At 41.1% G+C, this 15000-nt stretch overlaps 1 protein-coding gene across 1 annotated transcript in view; it reads right to left on the bottom strand.

Moving 5' to 3' along the window:
* The window catches only part of grin3ba (glutamate receptor, ionotropic, N-methyl-D-aspartate 3Ba), a 75153-nt gene that overhangs the window by 7959 nt on the left and 52194 nt on the right, over nucleotides 1–15000 (bottom strand). Inside the window, exons 3-6 of the mRNA XM_060888820.1 lie at nucleotides 7406–8498; nucleotides 6554–6699; nucleotides 4482–4597; nucleotides 411–562 (exon numbers count right to left, since the gene is read on the bottom strand). Of these exons, the coding sequence (XP_060744803.1) occupies nucleotides 411–562; nucleotides 4482–4597; nucleotides 6554–6699; nucleotides 7406–8498 (1507 nt within the window). The remainder of the gene's footprint in view (nucleotides 1–410; nucleotides 563–4481; nucleotides 4598–6553; nucleotides 6700–7405; nucleotides 8499–15000) is intronic.

Genomic DNA, 15000 nt, shown 5'->3' with positions numbered 1-15000 from the left:
ACACACACACACAGACACACACAAACACAGACACACACACAGACACACACAGAAACACACACTCACACACAAACACAGACATACACACAGACACAGACACACACAAACACAGACACACACACAGAAACACACACACACACACACACACAGAGTGGCTGAGAATAAAAGTAACTTGGAGAGAGATGGGCAGGACAGACTAATGAACTTCATGAAGGACGAGCTCACACTATGGGGGTGAATGACACACACACGCACACACACACACACACACACACAGCATGGTAATATACAGCATGGTAAATACAGGAACAATCAATACATTAAAATTCTGTTAATGTGAACTCTCAGTGAGTTAATGAGTACAGACACATGATCTTATCCAGTGTTGGCAAACACAGTGATCTTGTTACCTCGGTGACGGCAAAGCTTCGTTTTCCGCAATGAGTGACTCGATACCATTTCTCATGCAGCAGATCCATAAAACCGTCCAACTTATAACTGTTCACCAGCTCTGAAAAGTTATGGGTCAGTGGGGAGTGCTGAGGTAAACCAATTCCATAACCTGAGAGAGAGAGACAGGAGAGAGAGACAGGAGAGAGTAAGACAGAGAGAAGGAGATGGGGAGAGAGACAGAAGAAAGGGAGACAGAGAGAGAGACCAGAGAGAGTAAGACAGGGAAAGAGAGGTGGAGAGGGATAGGAGAGAGTGAGAAAGACAGGATAGAGACAGGGAGAGAGATGGAGATAGAGACATAAGAGAGTGAGACAAGTAGAGAGAGAGTGAGAGAGATGAGAGGGGGAGAGAGAGAAAGGAGACAGAGAGAGAGAGACAGGAGAGAGTGAGAGAGACAGGAGAGAATGAGAGAGACAGGAGAGAGTGAGACAGAGAGAGATAGGAGAGAGAGACAGGAGAGAGAGACAGGAAAGAGTGAGCGAGAGAGTGAGAAAGAGAGAGGGAGAGAGAGACAGGTGAGTGACAGGAGAGAGGGTGAGAGAGAGAGGAAGAGAGAGAGACAGGTGAGAGAGAGAGAGAGAGAGAGAGAGAGAGAGAGAGAGAGAGAGAGAGAGAGAGAGAGAGAGAGAGAGAGAGAGAGAGAGAGAGGTGAGAGAGAGAGAGAGAGAGAGGTGAGAGAGAGAGAGAGAGAGAGAGAGAGAGAGGTGAGAGAGAGAGAGAGAGGTGAGAGAGAGAGAGAGAGAGAGAGAGAGAGAGAGAGAGAGAGAGAGAGAGAGAGAGAGAGGTGAGAGAGAGAGAGAGAGAGAGAGAGAGACAGGTGAGAGAGAGAGAGAGAGAGAGAGAGAGAGAGAGAGAGAGAGAGAGAGAGAGAGAGAGATCTTTTTCATGCAGCTGCTTCAAAAAACAATGGTGTAAAAATACTAATAGAATCCTGAAAAAACAGGAATCATTAGATTGAATCTGTTCCCAGGTAAAATGTTAGAGCTTTAGAGTCAGTGTATTGTTCAGGATGGTGACTGAGACGGTCACTAACAGAGACGGTCACTAACAGAGACGGTCACTAACAGAGACGGTCACTAACAGAGACGGTCACTAACAGAGACGGTCACTAACTGACACGGTCACTAACAGAGACGGTCACTAACAGAGACGGTCACTAACAGAGACGGTCACTAACTGACACGGTCACTAACAGAGACGGTCACTAACAGAGACGGTCACTAACAGAGACGGTCACTAACAGAGACGGTCACTAACTGAGACAGTCACTAACAGAGACAGTCACTAACAGAGACAGTCACTAACTGACACGGTCACTAACAGAGACGGTCACTAACAGAGACGGTCACTAACTGACACGGTCACTAACAGAGACGGTCACTAACAGAGACGGTCACTAACTGACACGGTCACTAACAGAGACGGTCACTAACAGAGACGGTCACTAACTGACACGGTCACTAACAGAGACGGTCACTAACAGAGACGGTCACTAACTGACACGGTCACTAACAGAGACGGTCACTAACAGAGACGGTCACTAACTGACACGGTCACTAACAGAGACGGTCACTAACAGAGACGGTCACTAACTGACACGGTCACTAACAGAGACGGTCACTAACAGAGACGGTCACTAACTGAGACGGTCACTAACAGAGACGGTCACTAACTGAGACGGTCACTAACTGAGACGGTCACTAACTGAGATGGTCACTAACAGATCAGGAGGTTGTGTGTTCAGTTCAAAACCTGACAGACTAGAAGAAAAATCTCCTATGGTCTCTGAGTGGGAGGGGCTTACACGCTCTACCCTGCCAATCAAAGCAAAGCTAGCCAATCAGAGCACATGTGAGGTATGTGGAAGTGGGTGAAAAGTGAGCATTCACCTCAAGAGTGTGTTCACTATTACAAACTGACTAATCCCCAATAAGAATCTTATCTGATGACTAGTAAAGGGATTATCTTCCTGAGGTTTGAGGTTGATAATAAATTAATGATTTTATAATCCATTTAATAATCAATTTAAATAAAACACTTGAACTGGAAGTGAGAACCTGAATCTCTGAGTGGGCGGAGCTTCACATCAGTCACAGAAGAAGAATTGGTCTGCAGCAGTAATAACACCACTTTTGAATGACCTGAAAAACTCTAAAGACACTTTAACTGTGTGTGTGTATGTGTGTGTGTGTGTGTGTGTGAGTGTGTGTGTGTATTTTCTCAGTGAGCGGAAATAAAATGTTGGAGCAGTACTCAGAAAGATAGACGAGCTGACTTCCCTACACACACAAACACACACACACGCACACACACAGATCCCCAGAAAGCACAGACAACAACTCTTGCATCCTGATTCTCTCTCTCTCTCTCTCTCTCTCTCTCTCTCTCACACACACACACACACACACACACACACACACACACACACACACACAGACAAACAGATGAACAGGAGGTGTGGTCTGTACAGCAAACCGCCAAATAAACAGGTTATTTCATTTTTTGTGGAATTACGTGTGTGTATGTGTGTGTGTGTGTGTGTGTGTGTCTGTGTGTGTGTATCGCTGTGCTGTTGTGCATTTCTAATATGTTTGTCACAGGTGCACAGATTTTAAATACATTTACATTATTCCTCAATATCAACAACAAATTGTATAAAATCAGATAAGTGCATGAAGTCACACACACACACACACACACACACACACACACACACACACACACACACACACACACACACACACACACACACACACACACACAGGCCAACAAGGTTTTTTTTACTTCCTGGAAAATATACTGATGACTCATCCTAAACCAATGAAAAGCTCTCTAGTATGTATAGGTCCCGCCCTCAAGAGCTTGTCTTGCTCTACAGCAGCAGGTCATTAGCAGGTGATAAAGATACTCAGACACGTGATGATACACGTGAATAAGAGTCAGGAACATGGTTTTATCTCCCACTCCAACGTGTCTGATGTCTCACAGTGACAACTCTGAGCCTGTATGTTTCCGTCGGCAACACAGACACGCAACTTCAGCTCATACACGTGTGTCATAACTTCACCGCTAAGGGGTTAAGGTGCAGGTGGGGGTGAAAGTGGGGGTGGAGGTGGGGGTGGAGGTGATGGTGCAGGTGGGGGTGGAGGTGAAGACGCAAGTGGGGTGGAGGTGAAGGTGGAAGTGAAGGTGGAGGTGAAGGTGCAGGTGGAGGTGAAGGTGCAGGTGGGGGTGGAGGTGAAGGTGGAAGTGAAGGTGGAGGTGGAGGTGGAAGTGAAGGTGGAGGTGGAGGTGGAAGTGAAGGTGGAGGTGAAGGTGGAGGTGAAGGTGCCAGTGAAGGTGAAAGTGAAGGTGGGGGTGACGGTGGGGGTGACGGTGGAAGTGAAGGTGGAGGTGAAGGTGCAGGTGGAGGTGAAGGTGCATATGGGGGTGGAGGTGCAGGTTGAAGTGAAGGTGCAGGTGGAGGTGGAAGTGGAGGTGAAGGTGGAGGTGAAGGTGGAAGTGGGGGTGGGGGTGGGGGTGGGGGTGGCGGTGACGGTGGAAGTGAAGGTGGAGATGGAGGTGCAGATGAGGTTGGATTATTTTTTTTGTATCACCAGGTCCTACAGGAAGGTTTCAGTTCACTGTGAACTGCATCAGTTATACATGAAGGAAATGACAAGAAAAGCCTCTGAAGTGAAGATAAAAAATCCTTAATAAATTTTCTCCATATGCAGCAAGTTCATTAATCTACAATCTGATAAAACAAAGTGTATTTCTACAGTTATTCAGTGACCTTCTCCACTCATCTACAGTGATGTGGATGTGGTAGCTCAGTGGTTAAGGTGTTGGGCTACTGATCGGAAGGTCATGGGTTCGAACCCCAGGTCCACCAAGCTGCCACTGCTGGGCCCCTGAGCAAGGCCCTTAACCCTCAGTTGCTCAGTTGTAAGTCACTCTGGATAAGGGTGTCTGCTAAATGCTGTAAATGCTAAAGAGTGCCGTTATTATTTGTGCGAGTGTGTGTGTGTGCATGTGTGTGTGAATACCTTCAATAGCGAAAGGTTTTCCCACTGTCAGCAGCTTACACTCAGCATCAATGGAGACTTGGTAATCGAGCAGAGCTTTATCCATGATGAACGCGTCAAGCTGAGGAGGATCTGTCCTTCAGAACACAAACACAAACATCACACCTTCTGACCAATCAGAAGCCAGGACCAGAACATCTCCCAGCTAATTACAGCAGGGTGTTGACTTCTCTACCTGCAGCTGTGAGAGCAGCACAGATTTATATTAACACACTGACTCTGATCTTATGGTTGGTGAAGTAAGATGTGGTGAAGGCGTCTCCGGTGTCAGTCTGTGTACCGGTCAGAGCTGAAGGTGTTTTATTTGAGAGAGAATGATCAGAGCGCGTCAGGTCGCATCGCACTAAACTGTCACTCATTAGTTTCCTGTAAATGTGTATCATGTCATCTTTAATAAAATAAAATCCATCAGAACACTAATAAACCAGACGCCAGGTTGCTTCCTCATTAATGTCTTTTTCTTCTGTTTGTCTCCAGACATTTTTCTTCGTACTGTATGTTAATCATATACTGTATTTATGCTCCATATCTAACGCACTGCTTTGCTGTGGTTCCGTTTCATTTGCTTCTGTATTCATGCAGCGATGTTCATTCATTCATTCATTCATCTTCTACCGCTTATCCGAACTACCTCGGGTCACGGGGAGCCTGTGCCTATCTCAGGCGTCATCGGGCATCAAGGCAGGATACACCCTGGACGGAGTGCCAACCCATCACAGGGCACACACACACACACACACACACACACACACACACACACACAATCACACACTACGGACAATTTTCCAGAGATGCCAATCAACCTACCATGCATGTCTTTGGACCGGTGGAGGAAACCGGAGTACCCGGAGGAAACCCCCGAGACACGGGGAGAACATGCAAACTCCACACACACAAGGTGGAGGCGGGAATCGAACCCCCAGCCCTGGAGGTGTGAGGCGAATGTGATAACCACTAAGCCACCGTGCCCCCCCCCCCCCCCAATGCATCGATGTAACTAATGTAACTAAAATCTTCCTGAATAAATGACGAAATGATTTCAGATTGTGGTTTTCTATCTTTATGGTTTCTTTTTCTTTCTTTATCTGTTTTTCTTTCTCTTCAGCTTCTTGTTTGTTTTCCTTTCTTTTCTTTTGCTTTCATTCCTCCTCCACTTCATCCCTTCCTTTAAGCTCCTTACACATATGTAATTGCATTTTACTGCCACTCTTGTTGTGGTCTTGACGTTGTGTAATTATTTTCGGAGTTATTACGGTCTGAGCCTCTGTGCTGAAGCAGACGTCGTAACTGTAACTCGCCCTGAGTTTCATACGGCTTACTGCACTTTATACTTTATATTCATCCTCTGAGACTGCGGAGGGAGGGTAGAGAGAGGGAGAGGTGTTTCAGTGTGTGTGTGTGTGTGTGTGTGTGTGTGTGTGTGTGTGTGTGTGTGTAAGCAAGTGACAGAGAGTGTAGAAGGACGTGTACTCTGTGTGTTATCTGTCTATTCTGAATGAAACGTTCTCCTGCAGGGGTTTAGAGGATTTGCTCATGAGTGCTGTGTGTATGTATGTGTGTGTGTGTGTGTGTGTGTGTAGGTGTGTGGGTGTGTGTCCTATTTTACTAAAGAGAGCCAGATGACAAGTGAAGAGACAACTGTGCGATGACGACTCAAGTCCACATGATGTGATTTGTTACGGTGGCTTCAGCATGTCCATCGTAACGACTCGCTCCGGTTCTCCTTCTGCTCTGGACCTCTCTCAGCCAATCAGAACATGCCAAGTCACTTCCTGTTGTGTATTGTGTTGTGTCAGCTCTAAACACTCGTTCTCTCTCTTTATTCTCTCTTCAAGTTAATAAGAGAAAAATCCTTAGTTGTCAGAGTCAGTGCATTAATGACCTATCAGAGTCAGTACATTAACCTGATGACCAACCAAGACTCAGGTCTCAGGACTGAGGTCTCAGGTCTCAGGTCTCAGAACTCAGGTCTCAGATGTGTATTGTTGTGGTGTAAGTGAACAGAAAGGGAGGATGAAGGTTGTTAGCATTACTTGAGTGTAGCGACCCCTTGTGGCGTGGTGGGCTGGTTGAAGTGTCTCATGTACTCGTGCACTTCAGGAAAACTCTTCTTCATGTAATCTTCTGCGCTGCTCTCATGGACTGTTCCGAAACGGAACCCCAGAGATGGATGCTGGAGCTAAAGAACAACAAGAACACAGCATGTTATTGCGTTCAGTCACTAGCAAGACCACTAACTGCGGCAGAGATAATGTGAAACTCATGATGTCATAATCAGCTGACCAATCAGCAGCTGCAGTTTCACTCTTGCTCAGTGGAACAGTGATGAAACTCAACTGCTTATTTTTGTGCTTGTTCTGGTGAATTTTTCTGAATATTTTTATTGAACTTTTCTTTCTTTCCTTCATTTGTTCATCATATTCTTCCTTCTGTTTTCATGTTCTAATATTCTTTGGGATTTGTGGGGTCCCCCCCCCCAATTTTAATATTTTATGACATTTTGGGTTCATTTCTATCCTTATTTCATCCCTCCTGCATATATTGTTTTTCTTTATTTTTTACCTTTTTTGCTTAATTATTTACTTTTTCTTTTTTCTATTCTCATTTATTTCCTCTTTATTTCTTTACTCATTTTGTAAATGTTTTATTAACACATTTCATTAATGAACTTTTCAGTTGGTTCATTTTCATCCTTCTGCTTCTTTCATTCTTTAACATATAGAGAACTAAACTTAAAGCAAAGCCTTTATTTTTCCTTTGTCTTTTTTCAAACACATCTTTCCTCACGATGTCATCTCATGCTTTCAGTATCTATCTCAGATCCTACAGCATTCTCCATGTACCTGCAGGGTGACTCAGAGAGATTAGCGAGTTTCCTGTCTCACCTTGGCATCGTGAATTCCTGATACCTCCTCAAATATTTTCTCGCCCACCATTACAGCTGCTAAATTAGCTGTGTAGCTAGAAAGCACAAGCAGGCAGAAGATCGCCCAGAGGTTCATGAGGAATCTTCCAGTCCAACATTTTGGAGTCTTGGTTGCGATGGTTCTTCCGAAGAGCACAGCGTAGCAAAGGTTGAGAGCAGATGAGTAGGAGAAGACTCGGACCCGGTTTCGTCCGTGAGGCGTCAGTCCAAACGGACTCTTCCACTCGTACAGTGTGAGGAAAAGTGCAGTGATGTGAAGCGTGATGAAGATCCCCACCCACATGGACCAGTGTAACGGCCACATGAAGGCACCGATGGGTGCGGCCGTGTCCTTACTTCGCACTAGGATGGCCAGGCTGGTGGAGAAGAAGGAGCTGGTGAAGTCCATCACTTTACTGCGTGCAGAGTTGATGCTGAAGCTGGTGACAGCGGTGTCAGCAGCACCACTCAGCAGGTCTCCCACCAATCCAGTCCACTGCCCGTTTTTCCATGCTCCATACTTTCCATCCCCTACAATGTAGAGCTCAAAATCAAACTGCATGTCCTCAGCGAGCTTCTCAAGCAGATCGATACAGTATCCATAGCAGCATTTGACCATCTCTGATGGTAACACACTGCTGTTTTTCTGATCTAGAGCTCTGAAAAGATTATTCAAAACGTCTAAGTTTTTGGTTCGAGGGTCCAGACAAAGCTGACCAGCTTGGCATTGGCCATCTTCATCAGCCTTTCGAGTAAAAACAAATGGATGCTCCACCAAAGTCACAACACGGATTTTATGCCCAGAAACAGGAAGTCCAGGATGCCAACGTCCTCCTGTCTGGATGGTCACAATCTGATCCATTTCATGTTTCACTAAATCTGACCAAATACTCTTCTTCTCCATCTCTAAGTGTCCAGAATGCCATTCAGCCACCGTGGTCCAGCTCGGCTGACCTAGCGCATCCCTCTGGAGAGTCCAGATGTGGAAGCCCTGTGTGGTGGAAACTCTAGAGACAGAGGGATGAACCTGGACATGACCTGTCAGACCCTCAAAGGATGTGTTGGAGAGAAATCTGGTAAAGAAAGAAAAAAAGATTTCAGGTAGGAGACAGAGTTGAGAGGAGATAAACTAAAGTGATGGATCCTCATCAGAGAGATGAGAAGGACAAAACCTCAGAAGAGGAATGACAGAGCAATCCAGTTCCTGCTGTGTATAAACACACATGAAAGAGTGCTATGTTCCTGGATGTGTTTCAGATGAGCCTCAGACAGGAGCTGCATTTTAATGACTCTGTAACACTGTACCAAGTAAAAAACACCTCAATGGAGCATCAAAACTGTGAAACCTGAGAGAAATAGAACCGCTAACGGCTTTAACCACACAGGACACATCTGTACATCTCTACAGTAACTCTATAGTCCTCTATTCTATGGTATTTCTACAGCCTCCTGCTCTATAGTAACTCTATAGTCCTCCATTTTACGATAACTTTAACACTTACACTACACTACAGTAACTCTACAGTCTCCCATTCTACAGTAACTCTACAGCTCTAGACTCACTCTATAGTCCCTCCTTCTACGGTAACTCTAAAGCCTGCTGCTCTGCAGGTACTCTACAGCCTCCTGCTTTACAGTAACTCTATAATCCTCCATTCTATATGGCTGAAATCATGGTTGTGTCCCACACGTAGGTACAAGAAATAATTGCCTCCTTCTTTGTTGTTTTCTAGTGTAACACAGGGTTAAACACTCTCACTCTCTCACTCATCTTCTACCGCTTATCCGAACTACCTCGGGTCACGGGGAGCCTGTGCCTATCTCAGGCGTCATCGGGCATCAAGGCAGGATACACCCTGGACGGAGTGCCAACCCAACGCAGGGCGCAAACACACACTATCATTCACTCACACAATCACACACTACGGACAATTTTCCAGAGATGCCAATCAACCTACCATGCATGTCTTTGGACCGGGGGAGGAAACCGGAGTACCCGAAGGAAACCCCCGAGGCACGGGGAGAACATGCAAACTCCACACACACAAGGTGGAGGTGGGAATCGAACCCCCAACCCTGGAGGTGTGAGGCGAACGTACTAACCACTAAGCCACTGTGCCCCCTAGGGTTAAACATGCCTTGTTTAAGTTTTACACAGAGAGACAATTTCACTGTTTTCACACTAGGACAAGAAATTGATCAATTCTATGCTTTTGTTCCGTACTGAAATAAATAAAATATTCCAATCTTGAATGAAGATTGAAAATCTCATCTAACTCTTAACAGGTATGTCTGTCAATCTCACTGCATTATCCATTACCACTGAGTTACACACACACACACACACACACACACACCCCTCTGGCTGCTCGTTATAGCTGGTGATTGGTTCTCACTTATATAAATCAGCAGGGATTCGGACTAATCTTACGGATGATGAACACATATACTACACCAAAACACTGCCAGAATCTCCATTAAAAAGGAAATGAGACGAGAAAATGTGTCTTGGAATATGGTACAGCACTAATGTCACCTCAGCAGGAGAGGAGAAGAAAGGAATGTTCTCCCCTGTAAGAGAAATCGCCCATCAGCCCTGAGATTACACAGAATCCTTGACTGATTTAAAAACTAAATCACAGGCTGGGCTTCTGAGTGTCATGTATTCAGATGAATCATAACACATCTGCAGAGGAACGTCTAGGTTTGAATCCTTTTTCTCGATGCAAATCAAGTTTGATTCCTCCAAATGAATTCCCAAATGATTCCTCGGTCCAATCTTAAACCATGCGCTCAGACGTTCCTTCAGTTCCGCGCTAGTACAGTTAGCTTGTTTTGGTCATCTAATATGAGAATGAAGCTAGTTTGTAGCTGAGCACAATCAGTAGTAGTGTGTATAATTCACATAATGGGCCGCAGGGATTCCAGCTCAGAGACTTCTTCCACTTACTGCTGTACACAAAGAGGATCAAAAATATGGATATTTATTGATGTGCTTCCAAAAAACATCACCAGAGCATTAACTGGAATCCTAAACACGTGAGCTGTTCCTTTATACCTGAAAGTCTATAATATAAAGCTGAAAATAAATTAGAATGTAATTATAAACATTGAGAGTAGGATTATAAATAATTTTAAACACAGAGAGTGGGATTATATATCATTATAAACACTGAGAGTGGGAATATAAATCATTATAAACATTAAGAGTAGATTATAAATCATTATAAACACTGAGTGGGATTATAAATCATTATAAACACTGAGAGTGGGATTATAAATCATTATAAACACTGAGAGTGGGATTATAAATCTTTATAAGCACCAGAGAAGGGGATTATAAATCATTATAAACACTGAGAGTGGGATTATAAATCATTATAAACACTGAGAGTGGCATTATAAATCATTATAAACACTGAGTGGGATTATATATCATTATAAACACAGAGAGTGGGATTATAAATCATTATAAACACTGAGAGTGGGATTATATATCATTATAAACACAGAGAGTGGGATTATAAATCATTATAAACACTGAGAGTGGGATTATAAATCATTATAAACACTGAGAGTGGGATTATAAATCTTTATAAGCACCAGAGAAGGGGATTATAAATCATTATAAACACTGAGAGTGGGATTATAAATCATTATAAACACTGAGAGTGGCATTATAAATCATTATAAACACTGAGAGTGGGATTATAAATCATTATAAACACTGAGTGGGATTATAAATCATTATAAACACAGAGAGTGGGATTATATATCATTATAAACACAGAGAGTGGGATTATAAATCATTATAAACACTGAGAGTGGGATTATAAATCATTATAAACACTGAGAGTGGGATTATAAATCATTATAAACACTGAGAGTGGGATTATAAATCTTTATAAGCACCAGAGAAGGGGATTATAAATCATTATAAACACAGCGAGTGGGATTATAAATCTTTATAAGCACCAGAGAAGGGGATTATAAATCATTATAAACACTGAGAGTGGGATCATAAATCATTATAAACACTGAGAGTGGCATTATAAATCATTATAAACACTGAGAGTGGGATTATAAATCATTATAAACACTGAGCGGGATTATAAATCATTATAAACACAGAGAGTGGGATTATATATCATTATAAACACAGAGAGTGGGATTATAAATCATTATAAACACTGAGAGTGGGATTATAAATCATTATAAACACTGAGAGTGGGATTATAAATCTTTATAAACACTGAGAGTGCGATTATAAATCATTATAAACACTGAGAGTGGGATTATATATCATTATAAACACAGCGAGTGGGATTATAAATCATTATAAACATGAGAGTGGGATTATAAATCATTATAAACATGAGAGTGGGATTATAAATCATTATAAACATGAGAGTGGGATTATAAATCATTATAAACACAGAGACGGGGATTATAAATCGTTATAAACACAGAGAGTGGGACTATAAATCATTATAAACACAGAGAGTGGGATTATAAATCATTATAAACACTGAGAGTGGGTTTATAAACCATTATAAACACAGAGTGGGATTATAAATCATTATAAACACTGAGAGTGGGATTATAAATCATTATAAACACTGAGTGGGATTATAAATCATTATAAACACAGAGAGTGGGATTATATATCATTATAAACACAGAGAGTGGGATTATAAATCACTATAAACACTGAGAGTGGGATTATAAATCATTATAAACACAGAGAGTGGGATTATAAATCACTATAAACACTGAGAGTGGGATTATATATCATTATAAACACTGAGAGTGGGATTATAAATCTTTATAAGCACCAGAGAAGGGGATTATAAATCATTATAAACACTGAGAGTGGGATTATAAATCATTATAAACACTGAGAGTGGCATTATAAATCATTATAAACACTGAGAGTGGGATTATAAATCATTATAAACACTGAGTGGGATTATAAATCATTATAAACACAGAGAGTGGGATTATATATCATTATAAACACAGAGAGTGGGATTATAAATCATTATAAACACTGAGAGTGGCATTATAAATCATTATAAACACTGAGAGTGGGATTATAAATCATTATAAACACTGAGCGGGATTATAAATCATTATAAACACAGAGAGTGGGATTATAAATCATTATAAACACAGAGAGTGGGATTATAAATCATTATAAACACTGAGAGTGGGATTATAAATCTTTATAAACACTGAGAGTGCGATTATAAATCATTATAAACACTGAGAGTGGGATTATATATCATTATAAACACAGCGAGTGGGATTATAAATCATTATAAACACAGAGAGTGGGATTATAAATCATTATAAACATGAGAGTGGGATTATAAATCATTATAAACATGAGAGTGGGATTATAAATCATTATAAACACAGAGACGGGGATTATAAATCGTTATAAACACAGAGAGTGGGACTATAAATCATTATAAACACAGAGAGTGGGATTATAAATCATTATAAACACTGAGAGTGGGTTTATAAACCATTATAAACACAGAGTGGGATTATAAATCATTATAAACACTGAGAATGGGATTATAAATCATTATAAACAGAGAGTGGGATTATAAATCATTATAAACACTGCGAGTGGGATTATAAATCATTATAAACACTGAGAGTGGGATTATAAATCATTATAAACACTGAGAGTGGGATTATAAATCATTATAAACACTGAGAGTGCGATTATAAATCTTTATAAACATGAGAGTGGGATTATAAATCATTATAAACATGAGAGTGGGATTATAAATCATTATAAGCACCAGAGAAGGGGATTATAAATCATTATAAACACAGAGACGGGGATTATAAATCGTTATAAACACAGAGAGTGGGACTATAAATCATTATAAACACAGAGAGTGGGACTATAAATCATTATAAACACAGAGAGTGGGATTATAAATTATTATAAACACTGAGAATGGGATTATAAATCATTATAAACAGAGAGTGGGATTATAAATCATTATAAACACTGAGAGTGGGATTATAAATAATTATAAACACTGAGAGTGGGATTATAAACCATTATAAACACAGAGTGGGATTATAAATCATTATAAACACTGAGAGTGGGATTATAAATCACTATAAACACTGAGAGTGGGATTATAAATCATTATAAACACTGAGAGTGGGATTATATATCATTATAATGAAAATATGAAATGACAATAAAAGCTTCTTGACTTGACTTGCGACTCCAACCAGAACACTGAACTGAATAACTGTATACAGAATGTGTTTATTATGTGGTAATGTGGTTACAATGTAGTTATCATGAAGTAATGCAGATATCACATGGTAATAATGTATTAATGTAGTTATTATGTAGTAATCTGGATGACAGCGCAGTCATGTAGGTAATTAATCTTTGAGAGGTTCATTAACTTCTAACACTAACAGCTTTTCTACATTACGTAAATGTGTGTGAACTGTTCCTTTAGTTTCACCTGATAACCCGGATTTATCTCTAACATGCGGTGAGTTCCGTGTGCAGTAGTGTGAGTGGAGGATGATACGGCTGATGGGTAATTTATGGATGGAAAAATGAACACTCAGAGCTAAAGGAGGTCACACACACACACACACACACACACACACACACACACACGCACACACACCTTTATAATCTACCAGTGAAAATGAAATGAGTTGCAATTGAAGGAGGACACCTGACTATCCTGACTTTTTCTCCTCTGCTGGAAATTTAGCCGTGATGAGTGCAGGGAGAAACACAGCAGACAAGGACAAAAATCATCTTACAAAGTCAAGAACAATTTCACTTTTTCATCCATCACCACTGACTGCGTTGCTTTATACAAGAAAATGTGCATAATGCTGTCAAGTAACCAATATTTAATATTTCAGGACAATTACAGAGAATTTACTGAGATCAGAATCCTGTTTAAATGACTAATGTGACATATATACATGAACACAGTGTGGTGCATAGACTGGTCCATAATTTTCATAGACTGGTCCATAACTCATTTTGCTCCACATTACAATCTGTTATTATTAGGGCTGGGCATGTTAACGTGTTATTATCGCATTAATTAATGAATGCAGTCAATTATTGCGCATTAATGCGGTTTTTATTATTATTATTATTATTATTATTATTATTATTTTGAAAGTCCATTGCTCACTGGCTCTGAACACACTGACAGACAGCGTATGGGTCACAGGAGGGGTGGGATGTTGATCATTACTGTCTTCGGGTAGACGTCATAATGTGTCTCAACCAATGAGAGTATTTGGGGACAGAAAGGTAAAGGTACTGAAGGTGTTAGAGACAGCTAACAAACTCTTAAATGGACATTTTAAATCTCCTCCAGAATGTTTCTGCTGGTATCTGTTCTGAAAAGGAACTAAATGTTCACTTGCTGCTGCTCAGAAGGTTCCTGTTATTACTGTATGCTATGATCGAGTCTCTGGACTCTTTTCTATAACAAACAGTAAAAATAGCTTTGCTTTTTTATTTTTTTTAATTTCATTAATGTTTAAGTTGAGATT

The sequence above is a fragment of the Tachysurus vachellii genome, chromosome 15, assembly GCF_030014155.1.
Source record: "Tachysurus vachellii isolate PV-2020 chromosome 15, HZAU_Pvac_v1, whole genome shotgun sequence".
In the NCBI taxonomy this organism is placed as follows: Eukaryota; Metazoa; Chordata; class Actinopteri; order Siluriformes; family Bagridae; genus Tachysurus; species Tachysurus vachellii.
Note: the sequence above shows the minus strand (reverse complement) of the source record. Positions and strands in the feature narration are given on the sequence as shown.